We start from the raw sequence: 20,795 nt of genomic DNA, 5'->3' as shown, positions 1-20,795 counted from the left end.
GTTGTCAGGACGGAGATAGGGAAGCGTGTGGGTGCCTCTTAGGGAGGTTTTTCTGTGAAGAGACCGTGCCTGTGCAGACACGACAACCATGGGGCATGCATGGTGCCTGGCTCACAGCCCAAGGAGGAAGGTACACATGGGCACAGAGTGCAGGCCAGCATCAGCTGTCACCTTTGGGAGGCGAGAATGGGTGAATGACCCTTGGAGGGGCTGGCGAGCATGGGGATGTTTGCCGACTGGTGGCTTCATCCCAGGCATCCCAGCCCGTCCTCAGGACAGAGCGGGGGCAGGGCAGAGAGCCTGGACTGCCTGGTCTGAGGTTTGCAGCCATTGCACACCCCCCCGGGGGGTGTCTGTGTGGCCCTGGGCCTGGGCACGTGGGAGTACATCAGCATACTAGGGCTTGGGGGAGGCTCCGCCCTCTCTTCTGGGGACAGCGGCCTGGAACCACCTGCCTCCGCAGCCGACAGCCTTGAAGGGCTGTGGGGTTCCCATGGAGGTCCTGTGGATGCAAGATGACCCTTGGCTTCCCCTGGGAACCTCAGAGCCGCCTCTTCTCTAATTTTCCCAGCCCTGCAGCCCCCAGCCTCAGCTTTGCTCCACCCCTGGCTGCTGCTGCTGCTGCTGCTGCTGCTACTAAGTCGCTTAAGTCGTGTCTGACTCTGTGTGACTCCATAGACGGCAGCCCACCAGGCTCCCCTGTCCCTGGGATTCTCCAGGCAAGAACACTGGAGTGGGTTGCCATTGCCTTCTCGCCACCCCTGGCAGCAACACTCAACTCTGAATTTGACCCTGCAGCCCTCTGCCCCCACACTTGAGATGCTGCCCCTGACCTTCCAGGCCTCTTGTAGCCTGGCCTCTTAGGCCCTCAGCCACGCTGGCTTCCCCTCTGCCGCTGGACACCCTGGGCCTTGGGTGTGACTGTCTCAGGCCCCCCAAATAGTTTCAGGGACATTCCTGGACTCTTGGGCACATGACTCTGATGGGTATCCAGGCCAGAAAGCAGGTGGGGGGTGGGGCAGCTGGCAGGGACAGGGTGTCTGTGTGGGGACCCTGCACAGTCCCCTCAGTTTGTCACCTGTTCCTCACCTGGACTCCATGCATTCATGTAAAAAGCCCAGATAAGGCCAATTTGTGGGGTCTTTTCTGGGCAAAGCAGGCAGGTGGGGCACCTGTCCCCTCCTAGTGCTCCACCATGTCAACCACCACAAGGAGCCCCACGTCCTAGGAGGCGAGCTTGGTGTGGGGCTGGGCAGTGGGCATGGCCCTGGGGTCATAGCTGCAGCTCGTCCATTCATTCATCTCATCTGTTCACCTGGTGCCAAAGAAGCACCCAGAGCCATCAGAGGTCAGCAAGAGGCAGGACCAGCTGTAGAGTTGGGAGGTGGGAGCACAGAGCAGAATGAGCAGGGCCTGAGGATGGGACATGAGAACAGAGGCCCTGGTGGGGCCTGGGCACCGGGCCCCAGAAAGAGCTGGCCCCCAAGGCCAGGCCAACTGGGAACTCGGCTCACTGCTGGGTGTGGGAGGGACAGGACCGGAGGATTCACCTTGTGGCCAGAGGGCAACTCCGAGCTTGTCAGGAGCCAGAGTGCAGAGGGTGGGGTGGAGGCCAAGCCCAAGTGCACCCCCTAGAGCCCCTGCTGCAGCCCAGCCTCTGTCTCCCAGGCTCTGGCCTGTGGGGCACACCAGAGTTTACACCCATGTTGAGACCTTTCCCCAAACTGGCTGTTCTCTGTGCCCCCTGCAAGACCTCAGAGTCTTGAAGCCAGTCCTCGCACAAGTACTGGGGCTGGGGAGCCATGGCCAGGGTGGGCCTTGTGGGGCAGGCCTGTCCCCTGCTCATTTGGCCAAAAGTAGCTTGTGCCTCCAGCCTAGGACTCCCAGGTGTCCTGAGGTCTTGGGGACCCCTACCATCTGAGAGCCATGATTGGACAGGGGTGGTCACTGCAGGCCTTGCTCTCTGCCCAGTCTGGCAAGTAAGCCCCAGCTTCATGGTCACCTGCCGGCAGCCAGGCTCCCCTCACACGTGCATACACGTGCACACACACACACAGGTGCACACACAGCCAGCCGGAGTAAGCTGGTAAGCAGCTCACCTGCTCACATGAGGCCCTCACGCTCACGAGATGTAGATATTCTTCCCTCGTCATGATGAGAGTGAGCAGGTGTGTGGGGCCAGGGGATCCCTGAGCGCCATGGTCCCGTGTGGTGAGACCTGGCCCCACCCCGATGGCACATCCCTCGGGCATTCCTGTCCCCTCGCCTCGGGCACTGACTGTCCACTGAGGAGCTCGGGGTGATCTCAGAGCTCAGATATTCCCAGAAGCCCTTGGGGAGGTGTGCTCAGAGGACCAGGACACTTCCTGGAGGAGCATCAGACCCTGAGTCACGATACCCGTGGGAACCAGAGCCCCGTCCTGCTCAGGCAGGCCCCGCCCTCACAGAGACTCCCCATCCTCTGGGCCCTCACCAACCCCGCTGGCCCTGAACCCTCGCCAAGCCCCTCACCGAAGCTCTTCCTGCTCCTGGAGCACACAAGGAAGCCCTGGTCCTCTCTTCCTCTCCTGTAGTCGCCCCACACCTCAACCTCCTGTGGCTGCAGTCCTGGCTGCCCCTTTCCTCTCACTCCGGTTCCTCCTGGGGTCTGGGCCCAGGCAGCCTACTCCAAGGCTGTCAGTGCTTCTCCTAGTGCTCTTGGGGCTGAGCAGCCTCTGGGGGTCCTGAACCATCCGCTGAAGGGTCAGGGTCGTTCCCCACCAGGGTGGACCCCTCTCCCAGCCTCACCAAGCCCAACACTCACTCCCAAAAGGCTCATGATTGGGGTTCCATATCAGGTCCTGGCGCCCAAGGTCAGATCAGGTGCACACTGAAGTGTGGTATGTGAAGCTGGGGTGGGGAGTGGGCAGCGAAGCCACAGGGTGGAGAAGAGAGCCTCCTGTGACCCTGTGGCCAGGAGGATCAGGCAGGCTGACTGTGGGTGGTCACAGCCCATGCCACTGGCTATTAAGGCCCCTCCAGCACAGCCCTCACTCCCTCCATCCTGGCCCCAGACAGGCCTGGGCGCAGGCTGGCCCTGTGGTGTGCTGGGACTCGGTATTGACCTGCTGAAACCGTTCCCTGTTTCCCAGGGAGACTTCCGGATCCCCTGCCTGGGTGGGCACTTCCTTGAGTCCCTTCCCTACCTACGAAACTAAGGTCCCCCCAGAAGATGCTCCCCTGAAACAAGTCCTGTGGCCAGCTTGCTGCCTGACACACCTTCACCCCTGACTCACCCCTCACTCACCCTGCGGGCACTCCCAGCCTGACCTCTCACCCCACTCCCCGGACCCAGAGCAAGGAGTTTTCTCCCAGCCCCCAAAGGCTGCAGGTGGGAAGGGATGAGCACAGCAGAAGCCCATTTGGGGCCTGCTGTGCTTTTGAGTGGCAGCCACATGGATGAGGTGGGTATTGGCGGGGAGGGGCAGGAACAGGGGCTGCTGGGGAAGGGTGTCAGTGAACTGACTGAGTGGGGGGCCTCCTTGCAAGGACCCTCTGGGGGCCCACCCAAGGAGCTCAGGTGCCCCCACCTTGAACAAGGCCAGTGAGCAGGTAGGTCTGTTTCTGGAGTGGCTGCTCCAGCATCTCAGGAGCTGCAGAGTAGGGAGAGGTTTTACCAGGCACCCAGTCACCCGCTGAGACCTGCCCAGACTGCAGAGGCCTACTGACCCCCAGCCCCACCCCAGGTTCTGACCTCTCACTTCTGACTCCCCGCCCTCTACTGCCCAGCCTGCCAGGGAGAGGATGGGAGGCCAGCCAATCCTGGAGGCCCTGGGCCACGCCCTGGCCAGCGTGATCCCAAGCGAGCGTATAAATACACCTGCCAGGAGCCCACGCCCATAGAACTCACACCTGTCTCGGACAGCGCTCCACACCTGAAGGAGCGCACACATCCCACACCCCACCTGCCTGGCACAGCTGCGGACGACAGCTCTGGAGAGGAACACTAGTCAGGGGGAACACAGGCCAGCCTGGACCAGAGGAGACGAAGCCAGCGCTTCCAGGACAAGTGAGCTTGGGGCCTCAGCCTGGCCGAATCAGCCAAGAGGGTCATGCCCGGGCCCCTCTAACCCTGGCTACCAGGTAAGTCCGGCTCAGCTGGCACTCCCGTCTCACCAGTACAGGTTCAGGGTGGAGCACCTCCTCAGAAGGGTGGGGCCCAGTGCCAAGGAACCAGTCATGTGGGGAACAGCTGGGGGAGGACGGCTGCAGTACCCCAGACCCTGCTGAAGCTGTACCTGGCCTGTGGCAGCTGCTGTCACCAAAATACATTGACATCTCACACCTCGATGCCAGAGCACTCGTGACATCACAGTGATACCACCGTGACTCACAGTGGTCACTGTCAGGTGGCAGCAATACCTGAGCCTTTGTGGCACGTCACTGCAAAGTCATTCCACCAGCCCTCCTGTACTGACCAGCCAGTCAGGCTCAGGTCACCTCTGGGGGGCTCATGGGCTCTATGGGGTCATGTGGTCAGGTCTTCCCAAGGCCCCGGCCTCCTCTGTCCATCATAAAGGTGATGGGTGAGTCACCCCCTTACCTGCCCTCCTCCAAGCAGGACCCATGTGGCTGCCTGGGGTAGAGACCTAGGCCCAAGAAGGGGCAGCAGGCAGGTTACCTGAGCCTCATCAGGGAGACAGGTTGGGCCTCCCATGGAGAGGGTAGTAGGTGAGGAGTGGAACATCCCACTGCCTCCTGGATGGCGGCTGTGGCTGGTGTGACCCTCCTGGGTGGCGGGCCAGCCCAAAGAGGATGCCTGGCTCATCCACCCTCCCCGCTCCACTGGCCAAAGGGTGACGAGCATTTCCAGGCCCTGAGGGCCAGCATCAGGCTCTTGTCACCAACCAGACGAGCTGGCCCTACAGGTTGAGGCCACGGTGGGGAGACAAAGCCCCTCCTCAGGCCATGGCCACCACCCTTGCTTAGGCCCCCTGGTCTCCCGCAGCCTGTCCAGCCAGGCCTGGCGCCCACCTCACACAACTGCCTGCCAGTTATTGTGCGCCCACCAAATAAGCCACCCACACTGGAATCTGTGTTTAAACCAACCTCACCTGGCCCAGAGCCACACTCTTCCTGTGACAGCCAGGGGCCCCTCTGAGCTGCCTCTTCTGCACCGTGGCTCTTGGTATCAGATATCCAGGGTCCAGCCTGGCAGAGCCCTGATGTAAATAGTAACTGTCGTGGGCCGTTGTCATCATCACTTTTATTTCTGCCCAATGGCACGGTCAGGTAGGCCAGGGCTGGTGGGAGGGGTTCACTGAGCAGTGGCCCACAGGGCCCAGCCAGGCTGGGGCACCCCAGGGTACTGACCCCTGATAAAGCACGTGAGGAGCTGGGGAGCAGGTGGGGGGACTTCAGAGAGGTGCCCACAGGCATCTCTGAGATGATGCAATGAAGAGGGATGGGGAGAGAGTGACTGACTGACCTTGCAGGAAAGGAGCAGTCAAGGTCACTCACAGTGGTCTCCATTGTCCCACAGCCCAGAACCATGTCGTCAGGCCCACAAGTGTGGCACACGACCATGCCGCCTACCAGCAGGAGCAGCCCCACAGCCACACTGCCCAGGTCCCCCAGCTCAGCCAGCAGCCCCAGGTCTCCGGGCACCCCAGGCTCAGAGAAAGTGGCCTCCCCTCTGGAGTGCTCCATCTGCTTCTCGGGCTATGACAACATCTTCAAGACACCCAAGGAGCTCTCCTGCACCCATGTCTTCTGCCTGGAGTGCCTGGCACGGCTGGCGGCCGCCCAGCCCACAGGCCAGCCAGGTAGTGAGGCTGTGCCCTGCCCATTCTGCCGGCAACCCACAGCTGTACCCGCTGCTGGAGCCCCTGCACTGCGCACCAGCCGCCAGCTACAGGCCCGGATGCCAGCTCACCTGCAGCAGGAGGAGCCTGTGTGGTTAGAGGGTACCAAGCTGTGCTATTACCCACCGCCCTCTGTGCCTGGCCCGGTGGAGCCCGGCTTCATGTGTGTGGACATAGGCCCAAGCAAGCCCCCTGAGCCTGCTGCGCCTGTGCCCACCCCAGACCCCGCCCACCGTCGGGGGCCCCTGGCCCGCTGCTGGGCGCGCTGCAGGGACTGGAGGCGCGTGGCGCTCATCACAGCCCTGCTGCTGGTGCTCTTCTGTGTGGTCCTCTGGCCCGTGCAGTGCGCACTCAAGACTGGGAGCCTGCGCTGCCTCCCCCGGCCACCCTCCACCGCCGCCACCACCTCCTCGCTCGGGTCCCTGGCGTACAATTAGTGTCACCACTTCCATCCACCCCACCCCTCCAGGATCCCAGAGGAGCCCCCACATCTCTGAGGAACCCCACCCCATTCAGCACACACAACCCCCCGCTCTCTGGGGCTGGATCCTATGGGGTGGACAAAATGGTCCCTGGAGCATCCAAGAATCAGATTGCTATGGGCTCCAGAGACCACCTCCCTAACCCCCATCTTGCAGATGGGGAAACTGAGGCCCAGAAGAGACAGCTTGGCAAGGCCCCTCCCTGTCCACACTGTGAATCACCTGTAGGACCTACCCCTTGCTGAAAAGGGAGGGGGCTTGCCACCTTCATCTTATTTTCACATTTCACCATGGCTCCTCGCTTCCCCAGGCAGGGCTGGCCCCTTCCCTTGGGTGGCCATGGGGACAGAGGGCAGTGGCAGGGAGCCCAGCTCCCCAGTGCCCATCCTGCCCTCCTGAATTGTACATTTTTAAATAAACTATTTTGTACCCACAATTGATAAGGGGTCCTCACCCTCTGTGTTCTTTCCTGTACCATTAAGCCACTTTTTCCAGAAAAGCCCAGTCTGCCCCTTCCACAAAGGCTCTGAATCCAAAGGACACCTCCTGGACTGGACTCCCAGCAGCCCCTAGAGTGTGTGGCCCAAGTTCTAGGGGGTCCAACTCCGGTCCTGCCTGGGCTGTGGATGGGCTGGAGCAGTTCTGGGCTTGGCTGCCTCCTGGGGCTGGGAGGCTGCCTGAGGGAGACAGTGAGGGCTGGGAGCACCTGGGGCAGGGGGTGCCGGGATGGGGCCTTGGCCTGGTCCAGAGTCCTCCTTCCCACCCCCACTGTGCTCACAACAGGCTACAACCCCCAGAAGTCATGATCCCACAGCCCTGCCCAGAGCCCTGAGTGGAGGGCTACAGGACCTCACAACCCCTGGGAACCGAGGCTCAAGGGTGCACAGAAGCGGAGGTGGCGACAACCAGCGTATCCTGACGATCTACAGGCCTTGGGTTCCTCCAGCAGAGGAGGGCCAGACCTGGCTGGTGAAGCGAGCATCCTGGGGGATGGGCGGGAGTCCTGCCACCCCACCCCTCCCCCACCCAATACTGCTATCAGTCCAGGAATCCTGCACCGCCAGGCTGGCATGACAAAGAGAAGCCAAGCCGGTTCTGGCTTGCATAGGTCTCAGCCTCCTCATTCCTCACCCCAAAACCCAGGACTTCCTGCTCCAACCAGCTGTGCCTGTGGCTCAGAAAGACCCTGGGGAATTGGGCCCAGTCATGGGGACCCACAGGTACCCTTTCTCCAAGCCCCAGCAAAGATGCAGAACTGAGAAGGCATTTTACTGAGGAGACCAGAAAGTCACAGGGCCATCCATAATGGGAGGGTGCCAGTGTGGACCACAAGCCAGTGATATCGCATCGTCACAAACAAGTCATGCTCTCATGGAGCCTCGCCCTCCTCACTGTGGTCAGATGAGCATGTCACATATTCCCTCATTTAACAAGCATTTATCTACGCATGACTGCAATGTGACAGTCTGGGTTAGGTCTGGACGTGGCAGGACTGAGCCACTGCCAGGCCACAGCCTAGACCACGGCTGTAGGCAGGGCTGAGAAGTAACTCTGAAGGGGCGGGGGCACTCAGAAAGCAGGGAGAGGGTCACAAATGTTGGTGAACAAACTGGCACTCACTAGGTGGTCTCGTGTCCCACATTTAGAGTGACCCTCAGACATGTAGCACACATGTCTTCACCGCAACGTGCAGTTGGTCACTGGCGGCCTCCCAAACTGAGTCAGCTCTGCCTCCCCTCCTCCAGGAGTGCCAGGGCCACGGGATCTGCCCGCCCCTCACCATTTCTGGGCGTGCAGACCTGGTCAGGGAGGGTCTGAGGAGCAGACCAGGGACCCCACCCCCATCCCCACCCCGACTCCGCGGCGCTCAGGGCTGGGCGCCTGTCTGCACAATCCTAAACAGTCCTTTGGAGGAACGCGGAGGCCGGGCTTGCTGGGCTCCCGCCTTCTTGCACGGCTCCAGCCCCACTCGGGGCACGTGCACGAGGGGCTCTCACGGCTCTAGGCCCTGCAGGTTCTCATATTCGTGGCGGGGGGCCTCCCGGGTCCTGCAGGCAGAGACAGAGTTCGACTGGGGCCCACCTGCGATCCCGCCCCCTCGCCCCGGTCACGCCCCCGAGCCCGGGCCACGCCCCCGAGGCCTTCCTGTTCCCCTCCCCCGCCCCGCCGCCGCCCCCGGCCGGGACTCTGGCCTCCACAGTCCCTGATGCTCCACTCACGCCGCCGGCGCCCGGGACGGCGCGGGTCCGGGGCTACAGCCGGGGTCGACGGGCGAGACGCCCAGGTTCAGCGAGCCGCGCTCCTCCGGCCGCTCGCGCTGAGGGGAGGGGCCCCTGGTCACCATGGTGACGCCAGCGCAGGCTCCGCCCCGGCCCGGCCCCGCCCCCACAGGCTTGCGGAGGCGCAGCTGTTCGCCCTGGATGTACCGCTGCAGCGCCAGGTACACGAACTTGTACTGCGCCTCGGTCTGCACCATCCCCGAGCGCTGCCGCCGCACCAGTTGGATCGTCTTGGGGACGTCGATGTCGCAGTCTAACCCTGGGGAGGAGCGTGCTCAGGGCGGAGAGGGGCCGGCAGGGAGAAGGTGGGATGGCTAGATGCAACGAGCGGTACCGGCAAGCGCAGGGGGTGGGGCTACGTGGGGCGGGGCCTGCCTGGGGCGGCTCACCCTGCCTGCGAATGACGTCCACCAGGATGTCAATCACAATGATGGTGCCAGTGCGTCCGATGCCAGCGCTGTTGGGACGGACCAAGGAGGCCTGTGGCTAGTTGACAGGACAGAGCCGTGGCCCCTTTCCCTGTCGCACCTGTACCGCTGGCCCCGCCCCATCCCCTGTCGCACCTGCAATGGACTACCATGGGTCCGGCCCCCGGCATGCTGCTGTGGGTCCGGTTCACCTCTTCCAGGAAGCTAAGGACGCCGGTGGGCTCGGCCGGGACGCCGTGGTCCGGCCAACTGAAGTACTGGTAGTGTTTCACTGTGTGTGGCGACTCCTCCTAGGCAGGGTGGGCTGGTGAGTGCCAGCTGGGAGGTCTGGTCTGTCCCAAGCACCTCGGGCTGCTGTGACCCTTGGTTGGGAGGGGCACAGGGACTGAACTGGGGAGAGACAGGGCGAGGCCCAGCGGGGTTTGCCAGAAGGAGTGACCAGCAGGGCCCAGACAGAGCTGGAGGGAGTGGGAGGAAAAGATGGGATTCAGGGTTTGGAGGACCTGCGCTGCCCGGGGAAAGGAAGAAAGACGGTCCTGGGGAGGAGCAGCTTCCAGGAAGTGAATTCTATTTAAGAAGGGCTAAACACAGAGGCTTGCAGGAGCCCCGGTGGTTATCAAAGGAAACTGGCCAGGAGGGAAATGTGCCTGGGAGGGGAACTGGCCAGGAGGGAAATGTGCCTGGGAGAGGAACAGGCACCAATGGCATACAAAGAAGGCCGAAGGTACTGAGATGCCCAGGGAGGAACTGGAAGGAGAGGCCTATATGGGTGTGAGGCCACCCTGGAGCCAGACAGCTGGGTTGAGAACTTGCCTGACTGGGATCACTGCCCAGCATGGCCCAGGCCAGGACTTTGCCCAGTGGGTTGAGCCATGTGGAAGCCACCAAAGCTAGTGGCTTTGGGTGGAGGCTGGGCCAGCCCAGCACAGACCTGGGGACTTCCTGAGCACATCACCCTGGCCCTGAGGCTCCCGAGGCTCTTCAGGCTCACCTGGTCTGGCCTCCACACCTGCAGCTCCCGCACACAATAGCCCTGGGCCCAGTGCTCAGCCATGTTGCACACGTGAAGGTGGCCGTACTCTTGGCTGCCGTGCAGCTCTGGCCAGTATCGGAAACACTTGTTCTGGGGGGTGAGGCATGGCATTAGCCATGCTGGAAGACCACCAGCACCCATGCCCCTCCTCCCTGCGGGGCACACATAGGGTCTCTCTAGGGCCCTCGCCGTGCCCCAGCATCTCTAAGACTGAAGAAGCAAAGCTGGGCCAGCTCCAACACAGGTCCAGTGGGGCACATGGCAGGAGGAGGGGAGGAACATGAGCTGGAGCTCCTACCCGGCCTCGCTCCACCTCCCTGGTGGTCATGACGATGACATGTGTGTTCTCCTGGTGCACCATGGCCCAGAAAGCAGCCACTGTAGTCGGCAGACAGCCCTGGGTGGCGATGTACACCTTGCCCAGTCCATGGCCTGGCTTCTCCTCTGGGTCACTCTGAAAGAAGGTGGGGTCAGCTGCCTGCTGTTTCCAGGAATTAAAGTGCCAGAGGACCAATTCAAGTTGATGCAAATGATATGCAAAGTAGCCAAAGTGGCTCACACACAGACCATGGAGGGTGGAAGGGGCTTAGGACCAATATTTAATCCAGCAGTTTCTGGATTGGCCCCTCTGAGGACCCAGTGCAGACTACTGCACCCTTCCTGAGTATCTATTGTCTTTCCAAAGTCCACAGACCATTCCAGGAGCTCCAGGCTCATTATTATGGGGAATGGAGTGACCAGGGTTTGATTCATGTAGGCCACAGGTGCAGCAGGCCAAGTACCCACCCTGATGTAGTTGGCATTGATGTAGTCGGCTCCAGGCACTCTGTCATCCACATCATGAAGGATGACACGAGTGGTATCAACTGAGAAGGGAAGATGTAGCTCAGGTCTCCAGGGAAGAGGGATCCCCGCTGACCTGTGGTGAGCAGAGGCAGAGGACGAAGGGGCAAGAGAGGGCATCGCACCAGTGGTGGGGAATGACCCCTGCCTCCACCCCCAGGACCCCTCTGCCAGATAGGCCCTGCACTTGGTGGGTGAGGACCTGGTCCCCATGTGACCCCAGCCCCAGCCTCACAGGGAAGGATGTTCTTGTATCGATTCTTGGGCTTGTTCTCCGGCCGCTGGCCTTCCTTCCGGGGGTACAGGAGCCGGCATTCCTGCTGCTGCAGCATCTGGAGGAGTGGGGCTTTAGCCTGTGGCCCCAGAGCCCTCAACACCCGCCATACACGCCCTGACCCACACCCCTCTGCTGGCCCTTGCCACAGCCCAGAGGACGGGAGTCTGAAGGGGGGCAGTGGGCAGCAGGCCGACACCTCGAACTCCTCCCAGAAGCCCTGCTTGGCCTTCTCGCTGGCATCCGTGGCCTCGCTGAGCTCCTGCACACGGCTCTCAATGCTTGCAGCGCTGATTCTCGTGGCCTTGAGGGGCTGGCAGGTAGAGGCTCGAGTCCAAGCTTAGCAAGGCCCAGTGGACCCCAGAGCACCCTGGCCCCCACCCTTGCCTTCAGCCACCCTGCCCCAGGGGCTATGCCAGAGTCCCTTGTCCTCCAGAGGGAGAAGCTCACTCAGACCCCAAGGTTCAGGTGCCTGGGGACATACCTGCCGAAGATGCACCACAACCCCTGACCTCTCCACCATGGGGTTCTTCCTGTAGCGCTCCACCAGATCTCCAAGGGTGTCGAACTGCTCTCCACCTCCCACGTCGTACTTCCCATCTGGCTGTGGGGTGGCAGTGAGGGCCTGGTGGCTACCCCCTCCCCAAGCCACACCCCAAACCCCACCCCGCCTCTTACCTGGAAGTGGATCATGATGTGGGTGACACGCGGCTGGCGGTCCACCCTGTCCAGCTGCTGTGTGAGCACTGACAGCACAAAGTCCCCAGGTTTGCTCTGACTCTCCCGAACCAGGAAGCTGCCTGGACGCCCTTTCTCCATCAGCAACTTCTCAGCCTCCTTACCAGACAGATGCCCATGATACCACCTGGCCCAGGGCAGCACACGTGAGAAAGGAGGCCCTGGACTGGCCAGGTGAGGGGCACAGACCCACAAGTAGCTGAAGTCTCTGAGGCACAGACACCAAGAGAGACACACACCCACCTAGACCTCATGGGCCCCGGGCAGCACCCACACCCAAGCCAACCTGGGTCAGCCCTGCCCACCTCTCGGACCCTTCTGCAAGCCTCCTCCAAACCTCCTCCAACCCAGAAAGCAACACGAGGCGGGACCCTCAGGCCCTGCAGGGCCCCAGGGTGGCCACCAGGTGGCAGCCTAGTCCTCAGCAAGGAGTGGGCCAGGCCAGCCCCACTGGGCTTCCTCAGCCGGCACAGCTGGCTCAGGCCTCCGCAGTGCAGCCAGGGAAACCGAGGCTGGGAGACCTGCTCTCCCCAGGTCACCAGGCAGGCAGGCAGACAGGAGGCCGGCTGCAGCTCTTCCACAGGCACCCCTCTGTAGCTGGTGCCTGGGACCTGGAGAACTGAGGCCAAAACCCCTGAGGAGGGAGTGCTTTATACTCCCTCAACTCTGCCACAGTGGTGCCCAAGCCCGACCTTGAGTCCTGGGGGCAGAAGAAATCCAGAGGCCGTGTCCATCGACCCCTGCCCCTCGGACTCTTGCACACACACAAGTGCGGACACAGATGTCGGCCAGATGTAGACACAGCCGCTCACCGTTCCGACGTGGGGTCCTGGCAGCCCAGCGGGTGCCGGAGCTCCACGGGGGCCCCGCCACGCTCTCGGAGCAGCCCCCTATGCTGGCCTGTGTAGTGCTGTACCAGCTCAGCCAGCGTCGCGAACTTCTCCCCTCCATACAGATCGTAGTAGTCACCTGTGTTCTGGATCTTGATGTGAGTCACCTCATTATGGCGCCTGAAAGGGCCAGTGCACCAGCTGCCATCAGGGCCACTGTTCTCACCAACCACCCTCCTTCCCATGAGCACTCAGCTTCCCAAATAGCCCCAGGGGAGTTCTTGCCCTGATTTCTTGGCCTCTGCCATCCCTCTGCCCAGAACAGCCACAGTCAAGGTCAGGTCCCTCCCTTCTGCAGGTTCCTGCCTAGTTAGTGTCCAGGCCTCATCCTGGGTGGTGGGCACCCTGCCCCCATTGCCCCCGGGGAAGCCAGTACTAGGTTTGGCGACTACAGGCTTAACTCTCCCTTGGCCTGGTGGCCGAGGCTGGGGCAGCCTCTCAGGACAGACTCTGCCTCACCCCAGCCCACCTCTCCAGGGGCTCTGAAGGACAGGGGGCTGGACTGCTTCTCCCAGGTGCCCAGTGTGGCTGGGGAAGCCCCAGGTAAGAACAGAATGCCTGTCTCTCAGGGGAGGGAAATCCACCCTGAGGACTTGTCCCACCTGCTGCCTCAGGTTTAGCAGAAAACCCAGAAAAACTTGGAGTGCTTTTGGAAGACCCCCCCTCCCCAGACTCTAGACTGACCTGCCTCACATAGGGTGGACATGGGTCTGGCTGTCCACTCTGCTGGTCATGGCCCCTCCTGCCCATCCTCCCTACACATTGGCTCTTGTAGGGCTCTGGGCAGATCTCCAGTGAGTGACATCCCCAGCAGATGGGGGTACAATTACGGCCAGTGAGGGCCCTCAGAGGGATGAGGGCATCTCGCTGACCAGGGCCCACCACACTGAGCCATCCCTGAAGATCTAAGTGGTCCCTCCTGCCCAGGGGCCACCTGGCCAGAACACCAGACCCCCCAGATCTTGCATGTCTAGCCCCCAGCAGAGGTCCCTGCTGCTCAGAATGCTGTCCACCAGCCCTCTGGGAGCACTAGGGAGCCTGACCCCCTGCTATGCCCTCAGCTGAGGTTATTCTCACCCCTTGAGGTCCCCCGGGGCCTCAGGCCTGTCCACCCTGCACCACCCACCCACCTGACAGACAGTGTGAAGCCCCCGGGGCAGCTCTTGCTGGGTCTTGCCAGGAAGCTTCCGTGCTGGCCACTGGACATGAGTAGCTGCTCAGCTTCAACTCCACTGATGTTGGGGTGAAACCACCTGAAATGAAGAGGGAGAGCTGCTGATTAGCTGGGAGATACTGGGCCATCCTGACCACACCCACGATGCCCTCTGGGGTGCCCTGTGCCCACCCCCATCCTTGGGCTGTGACCACAGAGTCTAGGGTCTGTGGGGAAGGAGGTGAGGCTGGGAGCGACCAGGGACATAGATGGGCAGAACCTTTCCCACAGTGGCAGGTGGGCAGGGCAGACATCCCCTCCCAGAACACCAGCAGGAACCTCAGCCCTCTGCCGTCTCTCCCCAACTCACTGCCCACTGGGCGTCCCAGCTTGACCAAAGGCACTCGGGATCCCCCATGGCCACCCAGAGCTCCCTTCCTCCCCTCAAAGCCCGGCAGCGGACCGCGGGGCCCCCGCCCCTCCCACCTTCTCCACTCTCTCCCAAGGCACCCTGGCAGGTCTGGTCAGTCATTTGAGCAATGCCCCTGGGAGAAGAGCACAGCCCACAGGCCCAGGTCCACCCTCCACCTGCTGCTGCCCACCAGCCTCCGCCCCTCACCACACAAGGCCATGCACCGCAGGGCTCCCTGTACCAGCTTTCTCTACTCCTGGCCCACATTGCGTGACTGAGACCCTCTCCCCTCACTCTTGGATGCGTGTTCTGCTTCATTGTTCTTCATAGCACTGAAAACCGTCCTGACATACATACATATTTATTGGCTTATCTATCTCCTACGGGAGGATTTACGGTCCACAAGGGGTGAAAACATTCTGTGCAGGGTGTACACCAGGGTATAAAACAGAGCCTGGGAATTAACAAACAGACATGAATTCAGAAGTGAATGATTAATGAACCTAAGATAGGTGGGTGGTGGGTGGTGGGTGGTGGGTGAGGAGCAGGTGGCTGGCAGGAGCAGGTCAGGAAGGCCAGAGAATCATCATTTATTCTGCTGGGGGTCCAGGCTGAGAGGGGCTCAACTCTGCCCTCCCCTGCTGCTGCCCTGGGACCACCCTTCACAGTTACCCCCATGAGATGGGGGGACAGATCAGGGGGCCATCATTAGGGCTCCACAGGTGCCCACTGCTGAGATCATAACTGCTGTTTTCTTTACCTGGGTGGCTTCTTTTGTCCAGTTAGGGCAAGAATTTCTGGGCCAGGGATTAAATCTACTCGTGTGGTGGCCCCAAAGCATCTCAGGGCAGGGACCTGGCTTGACCCCCCAGCGGGACCCTGTAACACAGTGTCTGGACTTCCACCGGCAACAGTGAGTCTCCCATAGAGGCACAAAGGTCACTGCAGGAGGGTCTTGCGCCGACTGGTTCAGAGGTGTTTGTCCCTGGTTCACTGTACAGATGATACACGGTGTCCAGGGTAGTCCTGCCCCTGTCCTGCCTCCAGTGGGACACCAGGGCCCCTGACTCCAATTCTGCCACCTGCCACCCCCAGGCCCCACCCAGCTGTTCGCTGTCATAACCTGGCCACAAGTGAGGCAGGGGCTGACATGCCCTGGACAGACCCTATCCTGTCCTGTCCTTGCAGATGGCCCCGCACCATCCTGCTCCACTGAGATCTTTCTGTAATGGGAGTCAGTTCACGCCTCTTCCAGGCCCTCCTGCCCCTCCCTCTGCCCCATCCTGTGCTCCGTTTGCCCCTGCCTTCAGCTGCTTCCTTACTCCTCCAACAAGCCATCTGTGCTCAGTCTATACCTCACAGTCTGATGCTCAGCCCAGGGCAGGTGTGGGGCGTGCAGGTGAATGGGTCAAAATTGAGCACAATCATAATCCCAGTTCCTGGGTCACAGTGGCCACACTTCACTGCTGAAAGCCATGTATGGCCAGTGGAGGCTGTCGACCGCGTGTGGGAAAGAATCATCTCCACCATCACAGAAAGGATGGTCCTGCGCTGGTCCACACTGCTGAGTCCCCACAGGACAATTTCCCTGGGCTCTCAGGGTCTCCTCCAGCCTTCTGGGGCTGGTGGTCAGGTCTCCTCCAGAAGCACAACCTCCACTTGGGAGTTCCCCACACTCTGACCTGGTTCCCCACCTCACCTGGCCTGGGTCCCCTCCTTCTGACCCTATGGTGTCGGAACCTCCCCACTCTGCCCTCCATGTGTTGCCACATCCACACACCAGGGATATAGCCCTACCTGGGATCTGAGCTTCAAGCTCACAGACACAACCCTTTCCAGCATCTCTGTCTGAAAAGGTAACAGCATCTCTGTCTTGACATTTCCAAGATTTAAAAGTCCTGACAAGGCCCCTGAGGCCCTGTCCCACACAGTCCTCACTTAGTGAAGAGAGTCACTGCCTGACATTGCCCAGGTCCCTGCCCTCAACTCCCCAGCACTCTCCCAACGCTGCACCCTCCTGTCCTGACTTCCAAACGCCCCAGACCCAGACCCAACCACTTCTCCCACTCCCCTGGGACCAGTGCCCACTGGCTCTTGCCTGGACTGCAGTGTTGATTTCAGGCCTCATCCGTGACCCCCAGCTGAGCCACGGCAGACAAACAGGTTCTCAGAAAACACACATCAGAGCCGCGTAAGCCTTCTCAGTGGCCCGGTGTGGCTTTCAGGATGCTTGCACACCTCAAGGACCCTGCCCCCACTGGAAAGCACCCTCCCATCCAGTTGTTCATCTCTCTGTTCTCCAACCTCACCCCTCATCTGGCCACCTCCAGCTGGTCCTGCAGGCCATGGCTCACACTCCCTCTCTGTTCATTTTCTGAGAGACACACCCCAGCCCCCACCCTGCAGCACTTCAGCTGCATCTCTGCCCCTCCTTCCATGCGTGACAGCTGCAACAGCAAGCAGACAGGTGTGTACAGGCTTCTGAGTTTACCTGTCCCCCACCCCCCGCCATGTCTTCACCATCAGATGTGAACCACTGGGAGGGCAGGGTCCATTCTGACCTCCATGGCTCCCCAGGGTCCATGTTCTGAGAGGTTCTGAGAGGCCCAGAAGCCCAGGTGACCTGCCCAGGGCCACCCAGCACTCCCATTCAGCTCTTCCAGGGGGAGGGAGGTATCCTGCCAGCCAGTCACTTCCTGGGCATGTTTTGGGCCTGGGGTCTCAAGCTCCCTCCCATGCTGGCTCTAGAGGGGTAGTTTTTGTTGAGTAGTCCAGCAGGTGAGGCTGCCAGGGAAGGTTTCCTGGGCTAGGAGCTGCTGCAGGATGAGTTCTAGGGCCAGTCACAGAAGAGCAGGCCAGGCCACCAGGAGAAGGGTGAAGGCTTCCTGCTGCCAGAGCCACTGCAGTGAGGAGGTGGTGGGGGACTGGAACCCAAAGGAAGGTTTCTGACCCCCATCCTGGGGCCACCAACTCTGCTGAACTGCATCCTATCCCAGATGCCCACCCCCAGGCCCCAGCAGCCTCCGAATCCAGTCCGAGATGGGCGATGCCCAGAATGTGGGGGTAAGGGTAGAAGGGGCACCCAAGCCACAGAGCAGGGAGAAGGACACACTGCCCTTTCGGGGACTCTTGCTCATACTTTCTGTCCCTCTGTCCTCCCCACAAGCTGCCCGCTGTCTGTCAGGTGGAAATCCCCAGAGGGAGGGCATCCTGAGCCGTCACAGCAGCTCATACCACTGCCTGCCTGCAACCCCAGGCTGAGGCAGGTTTCACACCCCCCACTAGGTTGAGAGGTGGAGTCAGGTGTCCAGCAGGTTGGTGCAGCCACAGCCCTGGCTGCGGGGTGGGAGGAGGTGGGAAGCTGCAAGTCCCATTTCTAATCTCCACACTAGGGTCACTTCTGTGCCAAAGAGCTCCCTGCTCTGTGGCAGGTCAGTGACTCAGTTCTGCCCTTGTCACATGGTCAGGCAGGTCCGGGAGAGGGGCAGGTGGGGTGGGCAAGATACACTGGGCTCCCCACCGAGTCAAACAGCTTGGGCCCTTTAAGGTCCAACTGAGTCTGGTCGATGCTCAGGAGCCCAAAAACAGCCCAGCCTGAACCCACTGGCCAGTGTCTGGTCCAGCTTTCTGTGTGGCCTTGGTGTCTCATCAATAGATGGGACACCCTGTGACCCTGGGAGTTCCATGAATGGCTTGTGGACATGCTATATACATGGTACCTGCAGGAAAGACACTGTTGGGATGATGGGAGATACACAGAACAGAGGGGAGGGCCCCAGGCTGGAGCTCCAGGGCTGAGGACCACAGAGCACGGTTAGTGTCTGTCTCCAGCTCCCTACCCCTAGCCCCTTCTGGTCCCTGTTTATGCAGGCCTGTCCTGTCTGTGCAGAACTGAATTAACCAGAGACATGCTTTCCTCTCCAACATGGAACACAGGGAGAACTCTAAGGGGCTTAGCAGACCCCCATAGGACCCAGCCCCCTCCCAAGCACCAATATCAACACATCAAACCTCAATGCTAGGCAAGACCTGAGCTCAGCCCTGCCCACAGCCGGAGTCCCGGGGTGAGTGGTGGCAATGGTGATGCCCGTTGACCCACAAACCGCAGGGCAACGGGAAGGGGCCGCTGGGTGAGAGCAAGCAGGAGGGGGGATGTGTTTCGCTTGGGATTTGGTTGGGCCTGCCCAGGCCTGATAGGGCTGTGGGCAGTGACCCAGGGGTCAGAGGAGTGACAGTCCAGATGGTCATCACAGGGTGGGGCGGGAGGGTTGGCAAGGGCAGGCAGAGCCCCACCCGGGGCTTTCCCAGGCTGGCCCAGGGTCACATGAACATGACACAGACATGACCTTTTCTGAGCACCAGAACTTGCCTGGGGAACCAAGAAATGAGGCTCAGGGGAGCCTGAGAGTCATTCCAAACAGATCCCAAATGCCCTCCTCCCTGATCTCCAGCTGGATGTTACATCTTGGAACCACAGGGCTCTACGCTGACAGGTTCTTGGAGATCAACTCACTTCTACTGTTCCTGAGCCTTACAGGGCCATTGGCCCTGCCAGAGGCCACCTTGCCAGGCCCACCACACCCTCTGTAGGGATTCTGGGGCCCTCACCACTGAGGCACTGCCCTAGACCCGCAGAGCAGATCTTGTCCAGCCCCTCACTGATCTAGGGAGTCACTCGGGGTCTTAGGGCAACCCCTCCTGTGACCCCCCAGCCTCACCGAGCCCCAGAGAGAGGTGTTCTGGATGTACCAAGTGCTAGGAAGTGGTGACAGGCGTCTCACACCTGTGTGGCTCCCCACTGACATCCACATCCAGCTAGAGTCTGAGCTCACATGAGTGTGTGCACAACCAGGGAGTGGGGACCTGGTAGAAAGGGCAGGAAGTGCCCCTTCCTGCACATGCCCCACCTTTCTTCTTCATGGGGGCAGAGCTGCGTCCTGTCCTGGGTTGCACACACACCGTTTCCAGGGATCTCGCCCCTAAACCTGGCCCTTAGGAGAGCCTGGGAAGGGAAGAGCCTACCTTGCAGGTCAAGGGGCTTCCAGGATGCTCCCAGTCCTGAAACTGGAAAGGGCAGACCACCAGGTGGAAAACATCTCTGGTGGCCAAAAAGAAGGCAAGAAGTCCAGGAGAGTGAGAGAGAGAGGGTCTGTCAGTGACTTGACACCTGCTGTCCACTCTAGGCTCCAGTGGCTACCATGCAAGAGCACCATCCATTCCCTAGGGTCAGGGAACCTCTGACCTCCACCCAGGCCCAGCCCCAGATTGAAAGAGTCCTTTCCACCGGCCAGAGTAAGGCTAGGCCTCACTGTCCCAGGACCCAGGAATCTGGCCCTGGCTGTGGAGATGTCACAGGTCACATGTGGAGATGACATGTCAGAAGGTCAGGCCTGGGGTCCACCGGTCAGGAGCAGGAGATGTCCCGGGTCGCATCTCTCCCGCACCCCCTGTCCGCACCCGTTGGCCCGAAGCGCATGTGGTGGGGTTCAGCGTCAGGCCACCGGGTGGCCAGGCTCACCTGCGCGAGGTCATGTCTGCGGGGCTCCAGCTCTCTGGTAGCTCTGAGGGGGCCCCGCCTACCCAGAGGATCCTCCCATCAGAGCCCCGCCCACCGGGACCCGCCCCGTCCAAGGAGCCGCGCCCATCGAGAGGTCCCGCCCCTCCAATATCTCCCTTAAAGGAGCCGAGCCCTCAGGTCTCGCTGCCTTGCTGGCAGGTTGGGTTAATAGCACCAGTTCCTAAGGTCGCTCCGAGCTTCAGGAAAAGGGGTTCACACCATATTATGGGCTCAGAGGGCGCAGGTGCCAGGCGGCCCTGGACGGAGCTGCACGGAAAGTGATTAATTATGGGCCCTGCTCGTTTTGGTGCTTTCCTTCCAAGAACCTTTCTGGCTCCGCCTCTGTCCTGAGGGAGGAGGGGCTGCACTCCCCACACCCTGGAGGGAGGGGCTGGGAGCGAGAGAAGCGGGCGGAACAGGCCCCACCCGACCTGTGTCCCAGAGAGGGCCCCAAAGGGGCGGAGGTGGGAGCCCACCTGATAACTGGGCCCTTTCGTCTTACCCAGTCCTATGTTGCGCTGCTAAGTTCCGTTCTAAGTTCCCTTCTCCCACCTCTGCCACTCTTCCTAGGCAATGCTGACACCTCTCTGACTGTGGGCCCTTTACTCCTGCTACAGATGCCCCTGCCAGGTCCAATTGTCCCCGGTGCCCACTGGCCAATCGCGTGGGGGCTCCACCCTTCCTTGCCTGAGCTCCTGAGCTCCTAACTTTGGGATCCCCATTAGGAGCCTCAGCGCCTGCCCAGCACCCCAGCCCCTCCCCTTCTCAGGAGTGGTACACCACACCATGGCTTGGGACCTGCTGCTTGCAACCCTGATCCCAAATCCCCACCCTGAGCTCTTCCTCCTCATGCTCCTGACAAC

The 20,795-nt window shown here is 61.1% G+C and overlaps 2 protein-coding genes across 14 annotated transcripts; one reads left to right on the top strand and one right to left on the bottom strand.

Moving 5' to 3' along the window:
• Positions 1–3,714: 3,714 nt before the first annotated feature.
• RNF223 (ring finger protein 223) lies at positions 3,715–6,761 on the top strand. The gene is made up of 2 exons (XM_086343934.1): positions 3,715–4,122; positions 5,522–6,761. The coding sequence occupies exon 2, from the start codon at positions 5,531–5,533 to the stop codon at positions 6,278–6,280; it is 750 nt and encodes a 249-aa protein (XP_086200060.1). The 5' UTR covers positions 3,715–4,122; positions 5,522–5,530; the 3' UTR covers positions 6,281–6,761.
• Positions 6,762–7,573: 812 nt separating this feature from the next.
• Positions 7,574–19,946, bottom strand: LOC147356454 (tyrosine-protein phosphatase non-receptor type 11-like). 13 transcript variants are annotated; one of them, XM_086343926.1, is made up of 14 exons: positions 19,894–19,946; positions 13,941–14,063; positions 12,733–12,930; positions 11,861–12,047; positions 11,667–11,786; positions 11,382–11,495; positions 11,144–11,240; positions 10,852–10,931; positions 10,364–10,519; positions 10,024–10,155; positions 9,168–9,322; positions 8,994–9,061; positions 8,545–8,863; positions 7,574–8,373 (listed from the first exon to the last, which is right to left on the bottom strand). In XM_086343926.1, the coding sequence occupies exons 1-14, from the start codon at positions 19,905–19,907 to the stop codon at positions 8,319–8,321; spliced, it is 1,818 nt and encodes a 605-aa protein (XP_086200052.1). In that variant the 5' UTR covers positions 19,908–19,946; the 3' UTR covers positions 7,574–8,318. The 13 variants fall into 13 exon arrangements, with proteins under 13 accessions (XP_086200052.1, XP_086200054.1, XP_086200046.1 ...); XM_086343928.1 differs by having other exon boundaries at positions 8,776–8,863; XM_086343920.1 differs by having other exon boundaries at positions 11,144–11,495.
• Positions 19,947–20,795: the final 849 nt, after the last annotated feature.

This window comes from Bos grunniens, chromosome 16, assembly GCF_055505025.1.
Source record: "Bos grunniens cultivar Pamir isolate PY7600 chromosome 16, Bosgru_T2T1.0, whole genome shotgun sequence".
In the NCBI taxonomy this organism is placed as follows: Eukaryota; Metazoa; Chordata; class Mammalia; order Artiodactyla; family Bovidae; genus Bos; species Bos grunniens.
Note: the sequence above shows the minus strand (reverse complement) of the source record. Positions and strands in the feature narration are given on the sequence as shown.

Bases quoted from the DNA above. Each gene is read 5' to 3' on its own strand.
- RNF223 (XM_086343934.1), top strand. From the start codon at position 5,531: ATGTCGTCAGGCCCACAAGTGTGGCACACGACCATGCCGCCTACCAGC.
- LOC147356454 (XM_086343919.1), bottom strand. The intron at 10,520-10,851 runs GTGGGTACTTGG...ACCTTCTTTCAG, and splicing joins TCAATGCCAACTACATCAGG to AGTGACCCAGAGGAGAAGCC. The intron at 10,156-10,363 runs GTAGGAGCTCCA...CTCACCCCCCAG, and splicing joins GGGAGGTGGAGCGAGGCCGG to AACAAGTGTTTCCGATACTG.